The 25,051-nt window shown below is 37.3% G+C and overlaps 1 protein-coding gene across 2 annotated transcripts in view; it reads right to left on the bottom strand.

Annotated features, from left to right (window-relative positions):
* Hmcn1 (hemicentin 1) overlaps positions 1-25,051 on the bottom strand; it is a 389,576-nt gene that overhangs the window by 192,880 nt on the left and 171,645 nt on the right. For both annotated transcript variants that reach the window (XM_090340222.1, XM_090340223.1), the window contains exons 10-14: positions 21,867-21,988; positions 17,688-17,963; positions 5,449-5,590; positions 3,546-3,673; positions 283-396 (exon numbers count right to left, since the gene is read on the bottom strand). In XM_090340222.1, the coding sequence (XP_090196348.1) occupies positions 283-396; positions 3,546-3,673; positions 5,449-5,590; positions 17,688-17,963; positions 21,867-21,988 (782 nt within the window). The remainder of the gene's footprint in view (positions 1-282; positions 397-3,545; positions 3,674-5,448; positions 5,591-17,687; positions 17,964-21,866; positions 21,989-25,051) is intronic.

Consider the following 25,051-nt stretch of genomic DNA (forward strand, 5'->3'; position numbering starts at 1 on the left):
AGGAAACAATCCTAAACTAACAAGGAGACTGTACAGCTGGATTAGCGGACGCAAACTTTTCCTGCTTTGATTTTCACGGTCCTGTAATCCATACCAGATGTCAAATCCTGAAATTTAGAGTTCAAAATTTTGAACTATTGTCTCCATTCAGATCATAAACACATTTTTACGGGGCTGCTAAGTCACACAACAAACACATTCTTAACGAATCTTCTTTCAAAATTGTTTAGAAAAGGAAAACAAAACAAAGTGAACCCAATATGAGTGTGAATGTGAATATACCTTTGAACCACTTCACTTGTGGTGGAGGGACCCCAGAAGTTTTGCATTCCATAACTGTTGTATCCCCAAGAGCAACCAAGAGTTCAGTCTGGACTACCATCAGTTTTGGAGCCTCTGAAAGAAACACAAGTACACAAAAAGTCATCACCAAGTACAAGACAATGTGAATCTGACGTCTTCTAAATGAATCGGTAAAAGAAAAAAAATTACCGGTGTATTTATGTCTGGATGGCTTTTTTTCAATGTTTATAAACAAAAATGAAGTCTTACAATGCTTGTGCTTAGAGTTGCAGGCGATGTAAAGTAATTTAGATCAAGAAAAGATACTAGACAAAAATAATGGCTCAAGCACAAAATAAGTATATGTAAAACAAAATCCAAAAATGTAGAAAAAATAAAAAAATTACTGTAACAAATATAAGAGAAATGAAAAACACTTAGAAAATTGAGTATATACCATAATGATACTAAAGGAACACACAGGGGTCTCTGGACACATGTGCCTCATGCCCACAATCCTAGCCACTCAAGACACTGAGATCTAAGGATAGAAGTTTGAAGCCAGATCAGGCAGAAAAGTCTGTCTCCAATTAACCAGAACAAAGCTGAGAGTGGAGCTAAGAGTCAAATGGTAGAGAGCCAAAGTGCCAGCCTGAGCAAAAAAAAGCTAAGAAACATAAGTTGACTAACTTAAGATTTGATGATAATACCAATGTTGATGGATTTAACAATAACATTTCTATTGGTTTTAAGGATATATTCATGACTACATATGGAGAGGAGCTGGAGCCCAAGCCTAATACTTCCTGCTACAAGAAGTAGAGTCAAATTTATTATTTTTCCTATAATGCTAACTCTAGATGTTTTCATTTTTGAAATATTTTATTGTTATTATAGAGTTGATATACAGAGGGGTTACATGAACCAGGTGATGAGTAATAGAGATGTTTTCTAAAACAACACATAATATGTTTCTTTGGGATCCCTCTAGTGCAATTTTCCATTAGCCTTGTTTGTTCCACTCCTGACAAGAGCAAATTTTCCTTCACTTTACCTAATTTTCATTAATGTCATTTTAAATAAAGCTAGGATCCAACACCTGAAAGATCGTGTCTTTGCCCTACATTATCAGTGCTCTCCTCTGCTTTCACATCATCGTTTGGTTTAAAAAAAAAATCAAACCTGGTTTTCTTTTCACTATACCTTCCATTATATTTCCTATCTTTTTCTAACACAAGATGTAAAGATAAAGTGGCTTTGCAGAGTACAGCACATGAAACACTCCTATCTCCAAGCCTTTGTCACAACTCTTCAAATTCCACCCATTTTTTCAAAGCTCACTTAAACCCTGTCTCCTTTGGAAATCTCTGCTGATTCCTCACTCAGAATTAATCTTCTCTTCTGCTAACCTCACACTGTCCACTTTGTTGTATTTCTTTACATATTCCCTCACAGCAGAGAGCCTCTTGAAAAATAAGGACTTGTTTCTATACTGCCTCCAGGAGGGCATTTTTTTTTTCACACATGCTCCAGATAGTTTACGGAGTGAATAAATATGACAAATATTCTGTCTTCTTTGTGAATGAACCAAAATTTGTTTCTGAAATACACAATTTGTATTCAATCACATATTCCACGTTCCCATTTGTTTCTTACCTTTCCACTTGGGATCTGTGGATATTTTGAATTCGATTCTCTCCAATAAACCTCAGCCCCTTTTCTTTTATTAAAAAATGCCCAAGTGCAATTTCCTCCCTCTCTCTCTCTCTCTCTCCCTCCCTCCCCCCTCTCTCTCTCCCTTTCTCCCCTCTCTTCAATCCTCCTCTCCTCCCCTTCTATTTTCCTGTGCCTCCTTCCTGCTTCCTTCCATCCTGTCTCTCTTTCTTTCCTTTCTTTCTTTCTTTCTTTTCTTTCTTTCTTTCTTTCTTCTTTCCTTCTTCTCTCCTTGTCTTTCTTTCCTCTTTTCTCCTCCATTCCCCAACTTTCCCCTCCCCCACTCCTCTTTTCTTTTCATGTGCTGGTACTAGAGCTTGAACATAGGTCCCGAGTATTGTTCATTAGCCCTTTTACTCACAGCCACTTAAGCTACAGGTCTACGTGGTAAACTGGAGGTAAGAGTCTCATGGATTTTTTCCACCTGGCTTGCTTTAAAGTGCAGATCTCAGCCTCCTGAGTGGCAAAGATTACAGGCCTGAGCCACCAACCAGCTCCTGGCACTCAAGTGCGTTTCTTGAGCTCACTCTTTTCCAGGCCCTTGGGTGACTGCTCCTGATACTCTGCTGTCACCCTTGCCCACACCTGCCTACTACAATACCCCCACTGCTGCTCTGTACACTCCTTCCCTGGGCACCTTCAGCTTTTCTTAATTATAATCAATGTCAGATTCTTTATGATTACAATTTCTCTGTATTCTTTATCATTTACAAACTGGCACTAAGATTATGATGTTTCCATTCTTTATAAGATAAATAAAGGTCAAATTAAGTAGAAACACGCTATGAAATGATATCACCAAGTATAACTTCAAGTTGGGCACTCACCCAAGCCACATCTCTTCTGACTTTTTATTGGTTAATTAGCAATAAGACTCTTAAAGACCTTTGCCAGGGCTGTCTTCTAACTAGGATTCTTAGATCTCAGCCTCCTGAGTACTTAGGATAACAGGCATAAACCACCAGCACCAGGCCATAGTTTTGAATAGAAGCAGAAAACATGAAATGGAAGTTAAGGCAGATGCTGTGGAACATGAAGAGAAAAACACAGGAGAAAATACTCTGTGGGAAAGCTGGACTTCTTCAAAATCTGGAAGCTCAGGGCTAGGAGTTTGGCCTAGTGTTAGAGTGCTTGCCTAGCATGCATGAAGACCCAGGTTCGATTCCTCTGTACCACATATATAGAAAAAAAAACTGGAAGTGGTGCTGTGGCTCAAGTGGTAGAGCTCTAGCCTTGAGAAAGCTCAAGGACAGTGCTCAGACGCTGAGTTCATGCCCCAGGACTGGCAAAAAAAATGTGGAAGCTCTTAAATTTTGTTGACTAATGAAGCTCTCCAGTCCCTAAACTTTTAAACTAACTTAGTTGCAATGTGTAACAAGAATAATGAATGATTTTCTTTAAAAAAAAAGAGATGGCAACAAAGCAAAAGAAAGAAGTTATAACATTATTAGGTAGATTGTATTACTAATGTTAACTTTCAGAAAGATATATTAAATTGCACTATAGAAATTCATCCTATTTCAGTTTGCTATGAAAGGGCATATACTTGCCAATGTATCTGAGGGTCGAAGTTTGTCTGTCTGTTCCAGCTGAATTACTCGCTAGGCAGCCATAGAGTCCTGCATCCTTGGGAACTGCATTTTTGATAAATAAAGTACCTTCTGATGTCATTCTGTACCTGTGTGCAAACCAAGAAGGAAACAATGCTAAAAACACTACAATGGTAGCATCAAATGCTAAGGAAATGGGGTACATATATACAATGCAGTATTATCCAGCAAAAACAAAGAATGAAATTATAACATTTACAGGAAAAATAAATGGAACTGAAGTTAAGTGAGAAAAGTTAGGTGAGAAAAGCCAAGCTTGGAAAGACAATTTTCACCAGTTTTTATTCGTATTCTTAATCTAGACCTAAACAGTAGTACTACTTGTAGTCGTAGTAGTTATCAAGATGGAGATTTTTACGGGAAGGAATCAGTGGGAGGAGGAAGAGGAACAGGGCAGGTGAAAAGGGCTAAATATGATCCATTATGCACACACATCCCACACACATGCATGCATACATACACATATGACAAAAGATGCAGCCTACTAAAATTGATTGAAAAAAAGAATAAGGAAGATTATGAGAGTAATGTAGAACAGTAAATGCAATCAAAGCACATTATATTAATGCATATATTACAATAAACCCTTTTGAACAATTTACAATAAAAATGCTTTAAAGATACAATAGCACCTTTCTTTCCAATACTTTTCAAAACTTTTATTAGAGTTATAATTTTAGAATTGATTGGAGAAGTGAGTAGCACTATATTTTATAAGCAGAGATGTAATAACTATTATTATTATTATTATTGATACCCATATCCAGACCTGGCTCCATGCCAGGGGATACTCAAGAAGCTTTCCATGTATTAACATTTTGATCTTCTTAACACTTGACTGAGTCAGATAATATTAGTATGGACATTGTACAGATTAGCAAGAAGCTTATATAACATGCAAAATCAGAGTCACCAATGGAAATATTGGAATCTGCATGTGGGCAATCTTATTCCTTGTGGTAAACTGCTATGCTACTTGTCCTCAAAATAAAATGGTAAAAGATGCAGTGCCTGGAGTCACACCACGAGTCTGTGATGAGTTTGGGAATAGAATTTGGCTCTGCTTGCTGGATCATACCTAAACGTTCCACTCTGCCAAACCCAGGATAATGGAAGCCTGATGGCTGGAAACTTGGTTGCTTATGCTTTACATGTTTATTACTCTCTGCTTATGAAAATATTCCATCTTTAAAAGGTACCTCCTCCCCAAAAGGTACTCAGTAGAATAAATGCATTTTAATGTAGAATGCAATGTGAAATGATTCACTAAGGATATCATCACACTGTAATTAGATCTACTTTTTTTTTGCCGGTCCTGGAGCTTGAACTCGGGGCCTAAGCACTGTCCCTGGGCATTCCTCAAGGCTAGAGCTCTACCACTTGAGCCCTAGCACTACTTCCAGCTTTTTTTTTTCTGTGTATGTGGTACTGAGGAATCGAACCCAAGTCTTTGTGCATGCTAGGCAAGCACTCTACCACTGGGCCACTCTCGGTCCCTAGACCTACTTTTGAATCCTCCCCTTGCCCCTCTCTATCTCATTAAGGCCAGGAGAATGCTTGCAACAGTTTTTCTAGAAATAACTTTTCCTTGAAAGAAGTTCATTTTTCTATTTTACTCAATTAAAAACACAAGCTCCGTGGTGATAATATATTTGTGATTCAAATATTGTTTGTTTTCAGCCTATTTAAACTCTATGAAGTCACCAATGATGTTAGAAACTACAAAATTAAGGATTTTCAACAAACTTTAGTGCTAGGGATTCAGTTATATTTGTGTGGCCTCGAAATGTCATGCATCTCCTTTCCATTTAATAAAAAAAAGAACATGATACAAACCCAGTACCTGTGTGAACCCACTAGAAACAGATCGTTCATGGTCCAGGCAATTTTTGGTTTGGGATAGCCTGTGGCAGAGCACATGATGGATACCTCAGATCCTCCCGTGAAAGACTGATTCTTGGGCATCACCATGACCTTGGGTGGTTCTGAAAGTGAAAGGAGACTTATATAGTGAAAAGATCATTTATGTTTACATTAGAAGAGTCTTCTACCAGAGGATTTGTAGGTTCCCAGTTCCCGTGCATTGCAGGTCTTATTAGCATCTGGCCCTATCTGTACAGAAAAGAAACAAGGAGTAAGACATGGAAACATGCATTGAAATTCAAGTGGGCCTGGGGATGAAGCTGTATTTTTTTTTGGACTGTGTCTCTACCTGCTACCCAAGGCCTCATGCAATTCTCCATCCACCAACTGACTAGCAGTTTCTATCTTCTGATCTGAATCTTCTAGATAAGTCTATTTCTAGGCACAGTGTCCAAAAGAGACCTCTGGCTGGTTTTAGACAATGAGTATGGTTTGGAGCTGCAACGTGCTCCAATAATGCTGTTGGCTTTACTGATTTTTCTCTTTGGCTCTATTAAATTATACTTCTGTTGCGCTCAGAGAACATGCCCATCATGTCATTCCATAACCCACTTATTGTCTGTAGAACTTAACATCTCTTCCACTGCTGGCAATGCCCTGGATACAGAGGATACTTAAGACTTGATGGAACAGAAGTGACTGTAAGACTGAACCTTGGCTTTGAATTATAGTAATTGCCAGTCACTCTCAAGACCCTACTATACTGATCATCTCCTCTTGCACATGGGACAAACTATTCAAACCCTTTGCTGTTTTTTATTGCACTTAACTTCTACAGATGGAAAAAACAACTTTGGAAAATGAAATATTTAAGTCAGGAATTTCTTGTCAAAAAAGAAATTCACAAAATTTTAGAGTGAGATGTTGGGCAAACATTTTTGTTTCTTGGTTGTCTTCCTTTTTTTTGTCGGTTGTGGGGCTTGAACTCTGGGTCTGAGCACTGTCCTTCCGCTCTTCAGCTCAAGGCTACTTCTCTACCACATGAGTCACAGTGTCACTTACAGTTTTCTGGTGGTTATTTGAAGAGGAGTCTCATAGATTTTCATGTATGCGCTGGCTTTGAACCATGATTCTCAGATCTCAGCTTCCTGAGTAGCTAGGATTACAGGTGTGAGCCACTGGCATCTGGCTGTCTTCCTTTATTATATTGGCATTTGAACTCAGGGTCTTGTGCTTGCTAGGCAGGTGCTTTATCATTTGAGTTGTACCCAAATCCTTTGTACCTGAGCCAGTGCCTCCTTGTGTATGTGAATGTGGGTGCTAGTCCTGGGGCTTGAATTTAGGGCCTGCTTCCTGTCCTGTTAGCTTTGTCATTCAATGCTTGTGCTCTACCACTTGAGATATAGCTCCAAATCTGGCTTTTTGATGGTTAATTGGAGATAAGAGTCTCACAGATGTTCCGGGGCTAGGCTTTGAAATATGAACCTCAATTCACAGCTGCCTGGGTGGCTAGGATTATAGGTATGAGTCACTGGTACATGACTTGGGCTAGTCTGTGACCCTGATCTTTCTACTTGTGCATCTTGCATAACTGAGATGAAAGATGTGGACTATCATGCCCAGTTTTGTTGCTGAGAGGGTATGTCATTAACTTTTTGTCTAGGAGGCTCTCAATTCTGAGCCTTCTAAACTCTGCCTCCCTAGTAGTTTTAGGATTAGGCATGAGCTCCTGTGCCCAGCTATGGAGATAAATTGGCCTACCATCTACATATATTACGTACATATAACTAAGCACGAACAGTCTTCAAAGAAAATGGCATCAAATGAATACTAAACAATTATCTTAATATAAATATCCACTTGACAAGATAAATGAAAATAAATTCATCCCTCCATTGGTTGAAACAGACTAATCCCAAGAGTTTTAGCAGAATTACATCAATTCATTTGTTGCTTTTTGTCTATTCCCACAATTATTCTGCGCTATCTCTGCGCTCATTTTCAGGGATGCCCTGATGAAGCCAACACCTGCTGTTTGCTCTCCATTTAAATGAGATTTTACTCTAAATGAAATGAAGAGGTTCCATTTGCCACTGGATATAGTTGTGCTATATCATTACCATAAGTTATCTGGCACAATTCAAACATCCTTTCAATAAGAACACGGCCTGAGAACTTACACAGAAGTTTTCATGCTGACTATGGCAATCACACAAGGGAAGAAACCTAATTAGTGCCTAATTGCTACAGCTTACAATCACCCCTTTCCAGTTTTGTTTTCCTGTTTATATTACATTTTTCAACTTATGATCTAGTCTTTGAAGTTAAGTTTGAAGTGTCTTTCCAGACTAGAGACTTAGTAGATACCCTCATTATTACACAAATTATTTCTTTTTCTCCCCCTCCCAAGGACTAGAGAAATGCATCCTGTTAAGGGTTCACTAGAAGTGGCCAGTAAGTTTACATTGCAACTCCATCTGTACTCTGTCAACCTGGGTGCTGAGAGGTGCATAGGCCACAGGGGGCTTCCAGGCCATCTTCTGGGAATAACAGGGAGAAAACCCCACCAGGCTTCCTCCTTGTAATTTATCAAACACTCACGTGTATTCAGTCCCACGTCTCTCAAATAAAATGTTCCGTAGATCTAACTCACATTGCCAGGGGCTGCTGTGAGGATTCAGGCAGCTCTGGGGATTTCTGTCTAAACGCTGTGCCTTCCTATAGAGTCTGCCAGAATTGGCTTGGCATCTCTCCCAGCAAGAATCCCACTGGTGGGCTCTATAGTTCAGATATCAAAGTGAAAATATATGCCAGTTACCCAAAGCAGGCTGCCAAGAGCTCAAAGGTTACCAAACGAAAAAAAGCCTATATATAGGGTGCTGCTCCAGGTCATGAAATAAGTCTGCATTCAGCACACAGATGGAATGACTTCATCCTGCAGAAGGTGAGAGATTGACCCCTGCCTCCAAATGACTGCTTCTGTTGATGAGAAGAAAACCAGAAAGGACACAAACCAACAGAGAAGAATACAAATGGTCAATAGAATCAGACCGACTTAACTGGGTTAATAAGGATGTAATATTACCTACTAAGATTGTTTCCATGGCTCATTTTTTTAATCCATAGGAGGAAAAACTCTTCAGTGTAATAAAGTGGCCTGAATAAGGCAAGAATTTGAAAGTGAAGATGGTTATAATAATGCCAAGAGTAAAGTGACATCATTTGTCCTTGAGAAAATCAAGTCTCTATTGCCCAATGTACAGTGGCAAAGCCCATTTATAATGGGAAGAAGAGAAGTGATACTGGATTTAGAATTCCAAGACCAATTTTATGTCTTGGGAAAAATCATCTTTACTTGAGGTGTTCAGTTTTATTGCACAAACTCCATTGACATCACCGTATCATCACCAGGAGCATCAACTGTCAGCACCATCACCCTCTATTACAACTTGCTTTTGAATAGCTAAGGCAAAAATGTGGCATTTGCCAGGAGCCAGTGGCTCAGGGTTCTAATCCTAATACTCTGGAGACTGGGATCTGAGGATGGAGATTTGAAGCCAGCCCTGGCAGGAAAGTCTATGAGACTCTTATTTCCAATGAACTTCTGAAAAGTCAAAAGTAGAATTATGGCTCAGTGTAACAGCACTAGCCTTGAGTAGGGACGGTACCCAGTACTTGTGCACATGCTCTCGAGCACACACACACACACACACACACACACACACACACACACACACACACAGAGTGGCACTCTAGGGCAACAAGGCACTGAGACTTATAACAATTGCAGAATACATTTTAATAATTTTGCCAACAATTTAAAATAATTAAAAAGGTATATATGGCACTGAGAATAAAGAAATAAGTAATTTTAAGATGAGCATTTTACTACACTATTAGTAATGGTCTTAGAGCCAGCCACCATCCTTCCTATAAAGATTAGGGAAGAGAGGACAGAGCTTCTCTTGCAATTTGCTAAGGTACTAGAAGGCATATTTCCTGTGAGCTGGACGAATTTGTTCATCTTAAATCCCTGGCAGGAACTTCTCAAAGATGGAACCCAATGACTTTCTTTTCAGGGTGATTTAATTAGCACCAATGAATTACTTGGATAATGCTAATGTTATTAACCTAGCAATATTTGCCACATTTCGAGTACTTAGGATAAATTTCTGTGTGTTTTCATCCAAACATTAATTGATTATTGTGTCTAATACACTTTGTGTTCCCAAAGATTTCAGAGAACACTAGATGGAAATACATATTAAGGATTATATTTGTATCTAGTAATCAAGGCACTGAATTTCTTCCATGTGGACCCTCTATCAAGAATCTAACTCTAAATCTCTTCTTCAAGTTAAAACAATTAGCATGGCTCAAAAGACGTAATATGCAACAAAATAAGTACCAGAAAATGGGTACTGGCAAGAAAGGGGGTGAGGCCAGAGGGTAGATGGATCAAAGGGGAAAGAGTGAAGAAGATAGTCAGGTATATACCACAAATTAAGTAAAATAAGAGAAGGCATAGGTTGAAGGAAGGTAAAATTTGAAGAGGTAAAACACATCAAGATTCATTGTACACTTACTTAAATTATTTTGCTAAATGACAAAAATTCCACACATATCCTACAATCAAGAAAAGTGAGGGCAGGAGTGGGTTTAGAGAGTGGTGAGAATGTGAAAAAGAGTAACATTTTCAAGGTGTATTATATTTATAAATTGCTTTGTTGAATGGCAAGTTCTCTGGACAACTCCTTAAAGAATACAAATATTTTCACAAAGATTAGACAAATTATCAAAATATAAGCCTTGCTGATCTCAAGATACCTGTCATATTTAAGCATGGATAGTGACTCTACTACCTCCAAGGGTTACACACTTGAAACCCCAGCTCCAGGTAGGTACTATATAAATTTTGCCCTTTATAATATTGCATTATTTGAAAAGGAAAACAAAAAATAAACAAGACACATTTATGTATGTGTACTATCAAGGAGTTTATAAATGTGACATAATCCCCTCAGATTTCATACTTTCATATTCTTTTTATCTTAGACATCTACTTTGATCAGTATTTATCATGCTTTAATTCTAAAATTTATGATGGTTCTAGATACTTAAATTTTCATGAAAATTTTAATAAAAACAAATCAACTTTTTTCTTCTACTGTTAAGAAAATTCATGCTCTTACAAATGTCACCTGACAGATGTTTAAAAAGTTATGATGACATAGTGAGCATGTGGTTATGATAAAATAGATTTTATACTCAGTGAAGTAATTCTGGCCATTCATCTTGAGAAATATTTTCTTTTTTGTTGTGATTTTTCTCCTTAATGACATGGGCTAATTAATGACAGATTTCAACCCTTTCCTGATACTTTAGAAAACAATGAATGCATCTAATGCTCCTACTGAAATAACACTAAAGAGCACAGAAAGTATCTCTGGCCCTTCAATTTTCCTCTGGCATCATATAATTATAGAGATGTGTTTGGTCATCTAATATACTCATGACCAGCCAAGATTCCTGTTTCTTTACCTTTGAAGAATCGTCCTAGTAAGAGAACAGCAAGGGGACTCAATAGAAATTGTTACTGATACCAAAGAGAGAAAAAAACAGTTGGCTTGAAACAAAATTTTCTACTCATTATATATCTTCCACATCTAATTCTAACCTGCAGTCAAACCAACACCAATAATTGGTAATGTCGCAGCTAATAAATCACCTTAAAATGGAAAAAACAATAGCTGAGGATGAGCTGAGGCTCAAGTCTGTAATCCTAGCTACTCAGAAAGTTGAAATCTGAAGCCAGCACAAGTAAAAAAGTTCATGAGATTCTTACTTATAATTAATAACCAAAAATCCAGAAGTGGAACTTGGACTCAGGTGTCAGTGCATCAGCTTTAAGCAAAAAGGGGGATGGTAACTAAGTTATGATGCTAACTTTTACCAAAAAAGCATGTAACATACAAGGACATAAAAAAAGTTTACTGAGAATGATTTATAGCAGGCAAATGTGTTTGCTCACTTAACTTTTCCTTAGTTTTCAACTATAAGAGATGACAACCTAATGCATTTAACATTTCCAACTTTTTCTTTGAGAGTTCCACTCAGATGTCCAGGTAGTTCTTCCAAAGAGCAAAGGATGAGAACTAAAACAATTAACCAAACAAACAAAAACAACAGCCACAAATCCAGAAATCGGTTTCCTAGGAAAGATCACTAAAATTCCCGAGATAGGGAATCAAATGTATTATTACAAGGCTTGCATGCTGGCTCATGTCTATAATCCCAGAATTTGTGAAGTTAAGACAAGAGGACTGTGAGCTTGAGGCAAGCCGTAGCTATATAGCAAGAACTTGCATCAAACATAAAAGGAAACCAAAATCAAAGGGTAGCATTTCCAAATGATAGCTCATCTGTGGAAATACCAAGATCTCATGATAATCTGTCCAAAAAGGTAGTAATTCCTAAATGGGGACAATTAAAGTAATGAAGATCATGTTTTATTTACATGTCAGTTCCAGTAACTTTCCTAAACTCCTAGCAATTTCTGCCTCTCTTCCTTCTCTAAAATAATGAGAGTTTCACAGTTCAATATGATAGTCACATATACAACCACTTATGTCTATTTAGATACTTTAAATTGCCTAAAACAAAATAAAATTTAAAAGCAAGTGCACTAGGTATACCAGTTGTATCTTAAGTACTCACCTTTCCCATGTGAGTACTCCAATCAGAGAAAGCACAGAATATTTCTATCAATGTCCCCTTGGCTAGCCCTAGACTACAAAGTAGAAAACTTTGCAGATGATTGCGAATTCAATGATGCACCAGTAGGTGGCACTTTGTCAGCAAATGACACAGGCAATGAATTGGACAGAAATCCATCTTGGCAGTTTTCTGCCAAACTTGCCAAAAAAGTTTCCACACCCAAAAGGCATTGTCATAATGAAATTCAGCCAGATTAAAGAAGAAAAAGAAAAAGGAAACACGTCAGAGATATAAAATGAAAAATTGGGGCTAGATTCTATTTTAATGACAGAATCTTAATGATAATTATGCATCAAGATTTACCTTCTCAAAAAATCTGCAATTTATATGCTCCTGTGCAAATTTGTAAAGATATAGCCAGAGGGCTGGTAATGTGGCTTAGTGGTAGAGTGCTTGTCTTGCATACATGAAGCCCTGGGTTTGATTCATCAGCACCACATAAACAGAAAAGGCTGGCTGGAAGTAGTTTTGTGATTTAAGTGGTAGAGTGCTAAAGCAAAACAAGCTCAGGGGCAGTGCCCAAGCTCTGAGTTCAAATCCCAGGACTGGCATACACACACAGATATATATATATATATATATATATATATATATATATGTTGAGAAATAGATAGATAGATGGAGCAAATGTTTGTTTCACTGATATACATTTTAAGTAACTCAAAATATTTCTATATTAGTGTGGGTATTTAATGCTGTTGCTTTTTCTTTCATTAACAAAAAGTATGAATTTAGGAATTTGAGGGAAGTGCTGGATGCAGTGGCCCACGCCTGTAATCCTAGCTACTCAGGAGGCTGAGATCTGAGGATCAAGGTTCAGAGTGAGCCCAGGCACAAAAGGACCTCTGATTCTTATCTCTAGCTAACCCCTAGAAAACAAGAAGTGGGGGTTGGCTCAAGGGCAGGGTGGTAGCCTTGAGCTGAAGGGCTCAGGGATAACGCCCAGGCCCAGGGGTAGGGCAGTAGCCTTGAACTGATGAGCTCAGGGACAGTACCAGGCCAAGTTCAAGCCCCATGACCCACAAAAAAAAGAAGAGAAAGAAACTAATTTGAGGGAAGAGTAGCAATTAGTCAAAATAGTTAAGACAGAAACTATGTTAGCTAACATGGATGGAACTTTAGGAAATATTACTCTGTCTGGAAAATCATCAAGTAATGATGGCTAGCAATGATAATTGAAGAACATTTTTCAACTATCATTTTTCTTGTCTCCTGTTTAAATCATTTTCTAAAAATTACAGAATTTCCAAATAAGAGAGATGAGTCAAAGACTAGGTTTGCTTTCTGATTTGGCAAATAATAATTAGCATTATTACTGCATGATCTGCTAAGATTACTGAAAGTTAACATGAGTATGTGTATCTCTTGACCCCGAATTAAATATACCAATATCTTTCAAATAACAGAAGCTAATTATGGTATATAAAAAGGATTGTTTTCACACTAATGATACACGAGTATCAGTTTATGTTGCTTAGCAAATGCACTTGCTCCCTGGAACTTATATTATCAGGGAAGCTCATTCAGTAGTGCCTTAGGAATCCACCCAAAGCTGAAACTCACCACAACAATCCCAGCCTGCATGTGTAGCTTCTTTTCCTTATCCCAGAGCCTCACTGTGCCACCCACATCATCTTCCATTTTCACTGAGCCAATGCCACGAAACCACAAATCTACATGATTCTTCTGACTGTGTATTATACCCAAGCTGCAGAAGACAGCAGGGAAAAGAAAACCACACCAGTATGAGAATGGGCTTCCCTGTTCCCCTGGCCCCTGCACTCAGCAAGACACATTCTGTATTCCCTTTGTTCTAGGGCTGGGTGCAGGGTTGGGGAGGGTGCGGTCCCTGACTCCCACCTGCAAAAGATGCCATGTCTTCCAGAGACTACCTCAGGGACCATCTCCTCTGAAAAATCTTCTACTCATCACAGTCAGACAGAAGTAAAGGCTCCATGATGCTTTATCATATTATGTTACAAATATTTGCTTTATCTCCATTATTATCTTATAGGATTTTGTGTGCGTGTGTAGTGCTGGGATGAGGCTAAAGGTCACGTCCATATCAGGCAAATGCTTTACAATTGAGCTGCATGCTTGTCTCACATTATGGGCTTCGGGGTAAGTAAGGGATTTCCCATCCCCCCCTCTTATCTGCATCAAAAGCAAAAAAGCACACAATGGCAATTTATTGTTCAGTAAGTAAATGAATAGACAAATGTTCAAACAGATGAAAAATAATATATCTTCTCTTATTTGTTTTAGCAAGGGTTCTAATCAAAGTACTTGAAGCATTTTCAGTATTTGCTTCATATCATGAAAAAGAGCATACCTGCATGGTAACCCAAAATATTCAGTACCAATCAGAATTATACTCTGTAGATGTTCAGAGTCAGAGATTTGGTTGCTGGTGTGGAAAACCAACACACTTTTGTCATCAAAAGTTCTGAGTGAATACCACAGTAAATGATATCAAAATTTGTAAAGATTTGAAGCCATAAGCTCTACCATGAATCCAGCATCTTTCAAATGTTTGACAGGTTTGGTGACTTCTCTTCTACTCTGTTTCTTTCTAGCAATCTTGTGAAGAAAGGTTGATTATCAGGGCTGGGAGTTTAGCCTAGTGGTAGAGTGCTTGCCTAGTATGCATGAAGACACAGGTTCAATTCTTCAGTACCATATACATAGGAAAATGCCAAAAATGGTGCTGTGGCTCAAGTGGTAAGCTCTATCCTTGAGAAAGCCCAAGAGCCCAAGGACAATGCCCAAGCCCTGAGTTCAAAGCCCAGAACTGGCAAAAAGAAAAAAAAAAAAAGGTTGAGTATCTTTCCCTAGCTGGTTCAATCCAACATTTGAACTCTTTTTGGTAGCTATTGTAAAGTCATCAGTTTGGCTAACTACATGTCTTCCCATGGTCCATTATTGTTGAGAATTAATATGCTTATAGGATAAAACTTCCTTAGAACACTTTCATTATGCAGTTGAAATACTCAGTCATCTATACCCTTTGATTTTTACAACCTAAAGAAGCCTAACATTTAACTTTTCTTTACAAGCTCTAGTTAAATATATATTAGAATATTTGCCTTTTAAGTTTTAGAGAGATAATTCATTCCATGCATAATGAAAGTGTTCTCACATCTTTATAGAATATAGATTCTTTGGATAAAAGGCAAAAGAAAATGAAACATGATAGTTATTCACATTTTAATGCATGGAAAAGGAATGTGCTATAAACTGGCCGCAAAGTATGGAGACAGTAGCCAACATTTGTCAGATAAATCAAGTGAACATGAAACTTTACTTTCAAGAAATTTACTTATTTATTAAAATTCTGTATTTGTTCCTTTAATTAGATTTCAATTTGGTACAGAAAAGATTTAATGCAACTTATCTTACAATATAGCATTATAATATCTCCATTCTTTTTGCTTTCAAAATTCATTTTTGTTGTCAAATGGTATAATTTGACACTTAACATTCAATTGCTTCATGACATTTTTGAATTATAAGCAATTCCCTGTGAAAGATACATGATAAGTAACATACTTAGTGAAATATCTAGAACAGCTTCTGGCATTGTATCGATATGAGCTAAACTTCCTACACAAGCTGTCCAGATATGAATAACATCTGAATATTGAATAAGGCTATAATTTCATTTATAAAGGATATCAGGTAAATTCCACACATTTCACAAATCTCGACCTCCCCCCAAAAAACCCAAGTATTCAGAGGAAATAAATAATCAGGCTCCTGAAAACATTTCTAGATGACTAGTAATTCCAGGATAATAAAATTTCTAATAGCCAGACTTCTCAAAAGCAAAGTTTTCTACTAGTAGATTTCATTAACTAAAGTAAGTTCTGAAAAAAGGATAGCTCTGATCACAAATTAAAGATTCAAGAATAGTGTTATTCCAACCTTCTTTGGAAGTTAGGGGCTGTGTTTAAACAAAGAAGAAAATTTGGAGTTTCAACATAAGAAAATAGCAAGGTAGCTACAATAATGCATTAACTTGGGAGTTCAAATAGAAAGTTCAAGATCAATCTGGAATGCATAGTAATGAAAAGAGAGAAGGAAAGGAGAGGAAGATATAAAAGGAGGAAAGGAGCAACACGGGTAAGGATGGAGATAGGTAGGAAAGAAATCAAGAAGGAAGGAAGGCATTCTTATTTTCTTATATTTTATTCTAAATATAAAAATGAGTCAATATTCAAAGAAATTTTAGAAAATAGAAGAAAACTCTATTATGGTACAAAATGTAATGCCTAGTAAAATTAGAAAGAGCATTACCACTTGTAATTATACAGAGTTTAAACATAAGTCAGTGATGGCTCACACCTGTAATCCCATCTGCTCCGGTGTCTGAGATTTGAGGATTGACGATTAAGGCTAGGACACAGGCAGTATAGTTCACCAGACTTTTATCTTCAACAAACTGCCAACAAGCTGGAAGTGAAACTGTGGCTCAAGTGGTAAAGCACTAGCTTTGAACAAAAAAAGGCTGAGGGACAGTGCCCAGGGCCAGAGTTCAAGCCTCAAACCATATACATACACATACAGCGCCATTCATATTAAATCATTTCTTATAAGTATATAATACCCTATTTTAAAATGCTACTTATCTACATCTATAAAACACTGATAGTAGAGGAGTGGTAGGTAGATGGCTTCTATTTTGAGTTTATGTAGATTTACCCTGTGTCCCAGGTTAAATCCTACTTGAGGGAAATATTTCTCTTTAGTTCTGCTATTATCTGCATGGTGAAGAATTCTCATAATGGAATGATTATACTGCATTCTCAATCCTTAGTGCAGCTTATTCAAACAGCCATAGTTTCTAGGATCAGCTTTATATCTCAAGGTAATAGGCTTGGTAAATTACTGAGGATAAATCAATGGTCCTCTGTATTATGGCCTCCCATATTTAGATTTTTTCCCTTTAAAAATATCTATTTCTGCCAGGTGCAGACAATAAATATGTGAGTATGTATTTATGAATATAAAAATTAGGTTAAAAATAAGATAAGAATCTTATTTAAAATATATTGGTGAGAATATTTAATTCAAAAAGCAAAAAAGTAAATTATACACAAAATGACATGGTATTTTTAAAGCCACTAGTAGAACAAAACTTTCGTAAAAGCCCACACAATCAATTACAGAACTGAAATCCATTAGTGTATTCAGAGTTAATTTTCATAGTGCCTTGCAGTAGGCATCATCAACTGATGGTTTAAGCATGACTGTGGTAAAATTACTTGTCTGTGATATTTAATTTCCAGCTTAGTTGGATTTTAGACAACTAAGGAACCTCAAGCATTGTATCATTAAAACAAAAATGGGTAAATAGTGTCACCTCAGACAGCCCACGGAGAAGGACAAAGATTGAAGAGGATAGAGGATGCGGTAATTCTGAAGTTCCCAAAGGCACTATACCTTGCACTGTGAGAAAAACAGATGCTGCTGCCAATCCACCCTCATTGGAAGCTTTGCAATGGTATTCCCCAGCGTCGCTGACTTTCACACTTCTCAGCTCCAGGGAGAGGTTGGCCAACAGCCTGATCCTTGCTGGCTCTGTCAGTCTCACATCCCTGCTGTTCCTCTGCCAGGTTAGATTGTAATCTATGGCGCTGGTGACAAGACATGTCAAAATGGCTCTCTCCCCAGGAGGGATGGTAACATTACTCGGCACTTGGATGATGGGAGGAGGCTCTGTAGAAAAATCAAGAGATTTAAAACACTTAGAAAGTATTTATAGGGACTGCTTAAAATTGTGCATTTTTTGTGCCAGTCTTGGGGCTTGAACTTAGGGCCTGGGTGATGTTCTTGAAGTATTTCAGTTTTCCCCTTTTGCTCAAAGTTGGGGTTCTCTACCACTTGAGCCACAGATCCACTTCCAGTTTTTTGGGTCATTAATTGGAAACAAGAATCTCAAGGACTTTCCTGCCTGGACTGACTACGAAAACTCTGATCCTTAGGTCCAGAGGATGATGGGAACATGAGCCACCAGCAAAGGGCTCTGAATATTTATAAATATGGCAGTGAAAATTGAGCCTAACATAGCTTGTTGGAAATCCATTTGCCTGATTTAGTTAAAATATGAAAGCATTAAGACATTCAAGATCAACCTGATCCCTGAGCTTATTGAAGATAAAAACATCAATGACCTAGAATAAAGACCACATAACCCTTGCCCAAACAGTGGTTATCTTTGAGCAATAGATGCATGTCTAATTTCTCTATATTCTTGTATATATGTTTAAAGAGTAGAAGCTATTTTAAATTATTTTAATAAAGATGAAATGTTATTATTCCATCATGGTCTTTTAAATCTCTTATAAAAATACCTGGTGACCCCAACAAAAGAAACATTAAAATAACATTAGAAAGCTTTCACTAGAATGTAGATCTTGTCCATGCCTATGTTAAATGTACATTCCAGAAAATAGCCAGATAATATTTAATTATGCATAGCATTTGAAGCATTCATGATTATGTCTCATGCAACATTTACCATATACAGACCATCTGATGAGGGAAGGAAGGCTTAGTTATTCAGTCTCAGTTCAGGGCTATCCCACCCCCTTGATTGTCTGAGGGTCAGATGAGGCCCCTGTGTCAAGAGCACCCCAGGTCATATCTTCCATTTCCATCTCCCTTACAAGTGTTTTGCCCTAGAGAACTCCCCAGTTACATGCTTGCATGCTAACTATCCCTCACCGTCTAGTCCCTCTTCAACTATAAATTAAGCAAAAAGACAAATTCTTAATAAAACGGTTGGACAAGTAAGATTTGAAATAATATGCAATAGTACTACTACATCAATAGCCAGAGGCAGTAAAGATTATATACACCAGCACATTCATACATGTGTGAATAAATCTGCCAGAGACAGAGGAATGATGAGGGAGAATTCTGGAAGCTTGAGCAGGAGGCTAAGATTACAGTTTACTAGCAATAATCTGTAATAAGAACACAGTGACTCCTAAATGAATCTACCAGTGAGCCTAGCACAATGGGGGTCATAGAAGGCCCTCAGTCACAAGGTAACGGCTCACCCAATAAGGTCTTCATGACATTAACTAGGAATCCTATGGTGGAGCTGGTAGATCAGGGGTTTACTCATTACTCCCTATCTGCTCAAGAATGAGCCACTTGCTCTCTCTAGCCTTCTCTCTCTTTCACCCAAAAAGCAATGAGGCATTATAAGATTATTTCAATATTTTATTCTTTTCAAAAAGGACATCATATAACAAATTAAGGATATCCTGTCATGCATGTGCCTTTAATAAGTTTTCTCTATTCAGAACTTCACTTAAACCAAGAATTTTAGTACCGGGGGAAGATTATTGGATGAGGGATTGTGTCTCAATAAAAAAAACCATAGGAAATAAATATAACATTTTAACATTATTAATCAAACTAGCTTACATCCTTTTAAAAGAATAGCGCTTATGAACTTCTAAAATGCCATTCAGTGCTTTCTATGCACTTACATTCAGTAAAAGAAAAACAAAATGCCTGTTTTTCATTAAAAATATCCACACCTACCATTTTAAATGATTGAAACTCCTTAAACTCATTATTACAGCAAAGCATTGAAAAACAATTGAGCAATAAATTTGTAGGACTTTAGCTTCTCTATTAACTGCTCTCCAAAGCCTTCTGACTTTATATAACACAAGAATGCCCAGGGTGACACAAGAATCACTATGACATAATGTCTCTCATTTCCCCATACTCCTTAGGAAAATCTAAAATCTGATTTTTGCTTGGTTTCACATATGATTCTTATATGCTGACAGGCCATTGCTGAAGGGTAGCTGAGCTGAGACCTCAGCCTAGGCTATGAGAAATTCACAAGTAGGTGAATGATAAATCTGGTGTGTTCAACATCATTGTTTTCCACCTTTGCAAGTCTACAGGGTCACTAGCTTGTTATTTCTACTCTCATAGGAACTGTCACTACCACTGGCACTTCTAGCCCTTATTTCCTAATCCACTGAGTAGGAAATAATTCCTGATAATTTGCTTAGGCACAGTAATCATCTAGCTGACACAATTAAATGTTACAAGGGCAGTGATAGAGTATATATTCAGAAGTAACCACACAATTGCACTAAACTCCTAACAGTGTATTCATAAGTTCTTACTGATACTTCCCAGTCATTTATGCAATCCTTCTGAATCAACCTGCTCAGGCCTCTTCCCTTCATGTCCTTCTCTCAATCAATATTGCTGGAAAAAACACTTGAGTGTGCAAGTGTTTTGTGTTCCCAGAAGCTAAGGAATGCTGACATTATTCCAGTGCTTTTCAAACTTCTGGTGACGAAGAAATGAATAGTTTGGATGCCAACTTGCTAAATTCTTTTAGAGGACAATATTTTTCTAAGAATGAGAGAATTCAAAAAGCTTTACTGGAAGGGTGAATATGGTCAAAATATTTTATGTGCATGTGTGCTGAGACAATGAAACTCATTGAGACTCATTTGAGAAGCAAAGATAAGAGACGATAAAATGGTAAGTAGGATCAAGGTATGTTGAATATATATATGGACATGTCAAGATGCAATTCTCTTATACAAATTAGGCTAAACAAATTATATGCACATATATACATACATATAGGGCAGAACACCAGAGGCTCACACCTGTAATCCTAGCCATTGAAGAGGGTAAGATTTGAGGATCACAGTTCAAAGCCAACCTGGGCACAGAAGTCTGTGAGACTCCTGTCTCTAATTAACCACCAGAAAACTAAAAGTGGCATGGTGACTCAACATGGTAGAGCAGTAGCCTTGAGCTGAAGAGCTCAGAGTTCAAGCCCCATGACCAAAAAATAAAAGTAAAAGAATTTCACTTCAATGTTTACTTTATAAAATATTGTAATCCTGCCTCCCATCGATTCACATGAAACTTACTTTCTGGATATAAAATAATTAGCATTACTGTTCCTCTTCTCGGTACTAACACTAAGTCATGCTGTACTGCTGATTCTACATAGTAATGAGGTCATTGTACTGCAGCCACTTCAGGCTATCTTTCTAGAATATGATATTCACTTATTTCCATTAATATCTTCAATACGACCATCAGAGTCAATTTATAAGAACTCTTAGATCATTATGAACATGGGAGAAAAGGGGAAGTGCAACCATACTATTTTCAGAACAGATCCATTCCTTAGACTACTTTCTGAATCAAAAATGCCAAATGGTTAGTTCAAAATCCATGTATTAATCCTCTGCAATAATGGTGATGATGACAATCTAATAGCAATAATTGTCTTATATCATGTACTTATGGGTCAGGATCTTCCAAATAATATATATATATACATATACATCTGTATCTGTATACATATGTATATCTGTGTATATATGTACATATATATATACACATTGAGACTATTATTGTTATTATCCTTATTTTATAGTTAGGAAGATCACACAACTGGAATATGGTAAAGCCAAGATTTGAATTCACAATTCAGTGGGGAAGACAGACGATTATGAAGCAACCATAAACAATTGTATAAATGCAAACTGAGTGCCAGCAACTCACTGCCATGGGTAAATCAATATTCAGATGACTAAAGAACTTGGTGACAATTACCTGATACATCAAAAAACGTCTGTGCTCGCCCAGTCCCTGCACTGCTGACAGCAATGCATTCATAGGAGCCTTCATCAGACAATGTCACCTTTTCAATATCCCAGTACACACTGGCAGGTTCTCTGAGGGGAAGAAAATGGAAAAAAAATAGTTGCTATAACAGTCAGATCAAGTTGGAAGCACATCCCTCATTATTTCTTCTTTATGGATTCATTTAAAAGAAAATAAATTGACAAAACTGCAGATACATTTTTTTTAAGTTACACACATTCTACATCCTTTATATTTTAACTGGACTGGAAGGATTTTCTACTCTGAGGAAAAGATACAACAAAAACAAGAGAAGATAAAGACTAGATTTCTACAGGAAAACACTGACAGCCATTTCAAAATAGAAACACAGAACTGAAAAAGAAAAACTGGTTAAATATCTTTCTATTGTTTCTAGTTTTTGATCAGGATAATAGACTAATCAGTCAGATCAGATAATTTACAAGTCTGAAAGTATTAAATCAAACTCTTTTTAAGAAGATTACATCTCTTTACCTTTCTTAAAAATAAGCTCTGCTTTGAGCTTGTATGGAACCCTTCGGGTTAATTTACATGAATGATAAAAAAGGAAAAATGTTTAGGTTTATAGGCAGCCTCAGGCTGTCATGTAAGTTATAAACTATTTCTTCTGCTTTTTATCCATCCATTTAGAAGACATTTATTCTTTGTCCTCTGACAATATTCAACTTACTATTTCAGGACCTAAGTCTGGCTCAACTGGTGCTCTACCGTTTAAGTTATATGGGCAAATTTTCATGCTTTTATTTTCTTGAAATAGCTTAATAGTAGATATTTCGTGTTTGTTTGAACAGAAAAAGAAGGATGGACAGGGGAGGGATGGATAAGAATATTAAAAGGGGTGACATCAAAAATTTAGGCTCATGGAAATTTTAGAACATAAAGTAAAATTTTCTTTTGTCAGTACCAGGGTTGGAACTCAGAGCCTGTCACTTTGACTGGCTTGTTTGGTGTTCTACCATTTATTCCATGATGGCAGCCCAGGTTTTTGCTGGTTAATTTAGAGAAGGAGTTTCCTCAAATTTTATACTCCAGTAATCTTTGAACTGAAGTCCTCTAAATCTCAGCCTCCTGAATTGATAGGATTGGAAACACAAGCCACCAGTGCCCAGCTACAGAAAGTAGACATTCTTCTAGTCACAAATCTCTCATTTTAAAAATAGGAATATTGGGGCTGGGAGTTTGACCTAGTGGTAGAGTGCTTGCCTAGCATGCATGAAGACCCGGGTTCGATTCCCTGGTACCACATATACATAGAAAAAGCCAGAAATGGTGCTGTGGCTTAAGTGGTAGAGCTCTAGCCTTGAGGAAGCTCAAGGACAGTGCTCAGGCCCTGAGTTCAAGGCCCAGGACTGGCAAAAAATAGGAATGTTGAATGACAAATCATTTGAGGAATGGTACTTAACCAGTTTGCTATTCACTTAAAGGATAGTCTTTTCCATTAGTTTGGTGCCCTCTCCTTTTTGAAAAACTGCATAAGACAGTCTTTTCTTTCATGTAGCCTTCTCGATGTAAGAAGCATGTGACCACAATAAGTGAAGTGTTTAGGAGATGAATTTTGGAACAGGAAAAAATGAAAACATGTCCATTAGAAATGCTAATGCAGACAAGTGTTCTTTTACATCCCCTGAAGACCAAAGGAACTGACATATCAGAGATTAAGTCACATGCTTTATATTATCAAGAAATCTAAGGCAGAGACATGTGAGTGAGTTGAGATTAGAGCATCAGTCTATCATCACTCATGCCTAATTTTGTTGCCAAAGTCTCCTATCCAAAGGCTTAGTACATGTCAGCAAGGCATGTCATGGCTCTGGACCACAAAGCTGGAAAAATTAGAAGAAGAAGAGAAAAAAAAATTCTTGTGGTTTACCTCCCAGGAATTGTGTGGAATTAATGAATGAATGTTTATAAAGAATCTCAAATGTCTTTGAAAGAGTTTTCTGTTTAGACAGGAAGTAGAATTACTTTATTTCATCAGCTAGTTATTTAGCTTCATCATTTGATATCCTGATCTGTAAGTTATGTGGCTGGTTAGAAAATATGCAGCTGAGTAAATCATCAAGATAGATGATGTACAGAGCCAGAGATAAGACAGCTCAGACTTGAAAGAAGGGAAAACATCCTTACCATAAGTTTTAGCTTAAAATGACCCCCATAAAAGGATTATATAAACTCACTGTAAAATATTTAATATCTTAGGTTAACACTGAATCAACAGTGTAAAAGGTTGGGAAAATAATTCCTAGAGATTTATCCAGAATATACTCTGTTTCATTGGAAGTACAAAGGCAATAATTTCACAAAATCATGTTCAGCCACTTTTCAAGGTCTATTTAATCTTTATATTACATTACTTCTGTTTGTCTTAATAAGTCACTTGACTTCATATGGAAATATTGGTGCCCTCTATCCCACTCCTCTTAATGGTTCAGTGTAGTAGCCATACAGGATTCTGGCCCATCTTCATTCACATCCAGCACACAGGGAACTCAATTGCTTCTCCCCTCTCCTGACTCACTGAGCTGGCTACAGACATACTGGCCTTATCCTATCTTCCTTTCTCACATGCCCACTCCATTGTCCTTCCCAATTTTGTACCTGCTCTTTCTAGTATGTAAACTCTCTTCCCTGAATATGTTCTTGAATATCTGGCTCTCTGTTCTCAAGTATTAGCTCCAGTATTCCTCACTCACATTCTTCATTTTTGCTATGGGAACCTTCTGATTTACTAAACACTTAACATCAAAATCAGATACATTTTGTCTCCAAACCCCATGCAGCTAAGGTTTTAAGGCCTCTCCATTGCAAGGTTACTTTCCAAAGTCTCCTTCCAAATACTGGACTAAGAATTCAGTTTTGTCTTCAAATAGGACCTTTGATTACATAAAATCTATACTCTGTGAAATGCAAGTAAAGACCAGGCATCAGTGGTTCATGCCTATAATCTTAGCTATTCAGTAGGCTGGGATCTGAAAACGATGATTTGAAGACAGCCCAGATAGAAAAGTCTGTATGACTATTACCTCCAATTAACCAGAAAAAAGCAAAAGTTGTGCTGTGGCCCAAGTGATATAGTGCTAATTTTGAGTGCAAAAGCAAGGCCCTAAACCCAA

This window comes from Megascapheus bottae, chromosome 10, assembly GCF_031878675.1.
Source record: "Megascapheus bottae isolate mThoBot1 chromosome 10, mThoBot2.hap1, whole genome shotgun sequence".
NCBI classification, from domain to species: Eukaryota; Metazoa; Chordata; class Mammalia; order Rodentia; family Geomyidae; genus Megascapheus; species Megascapheus bottae.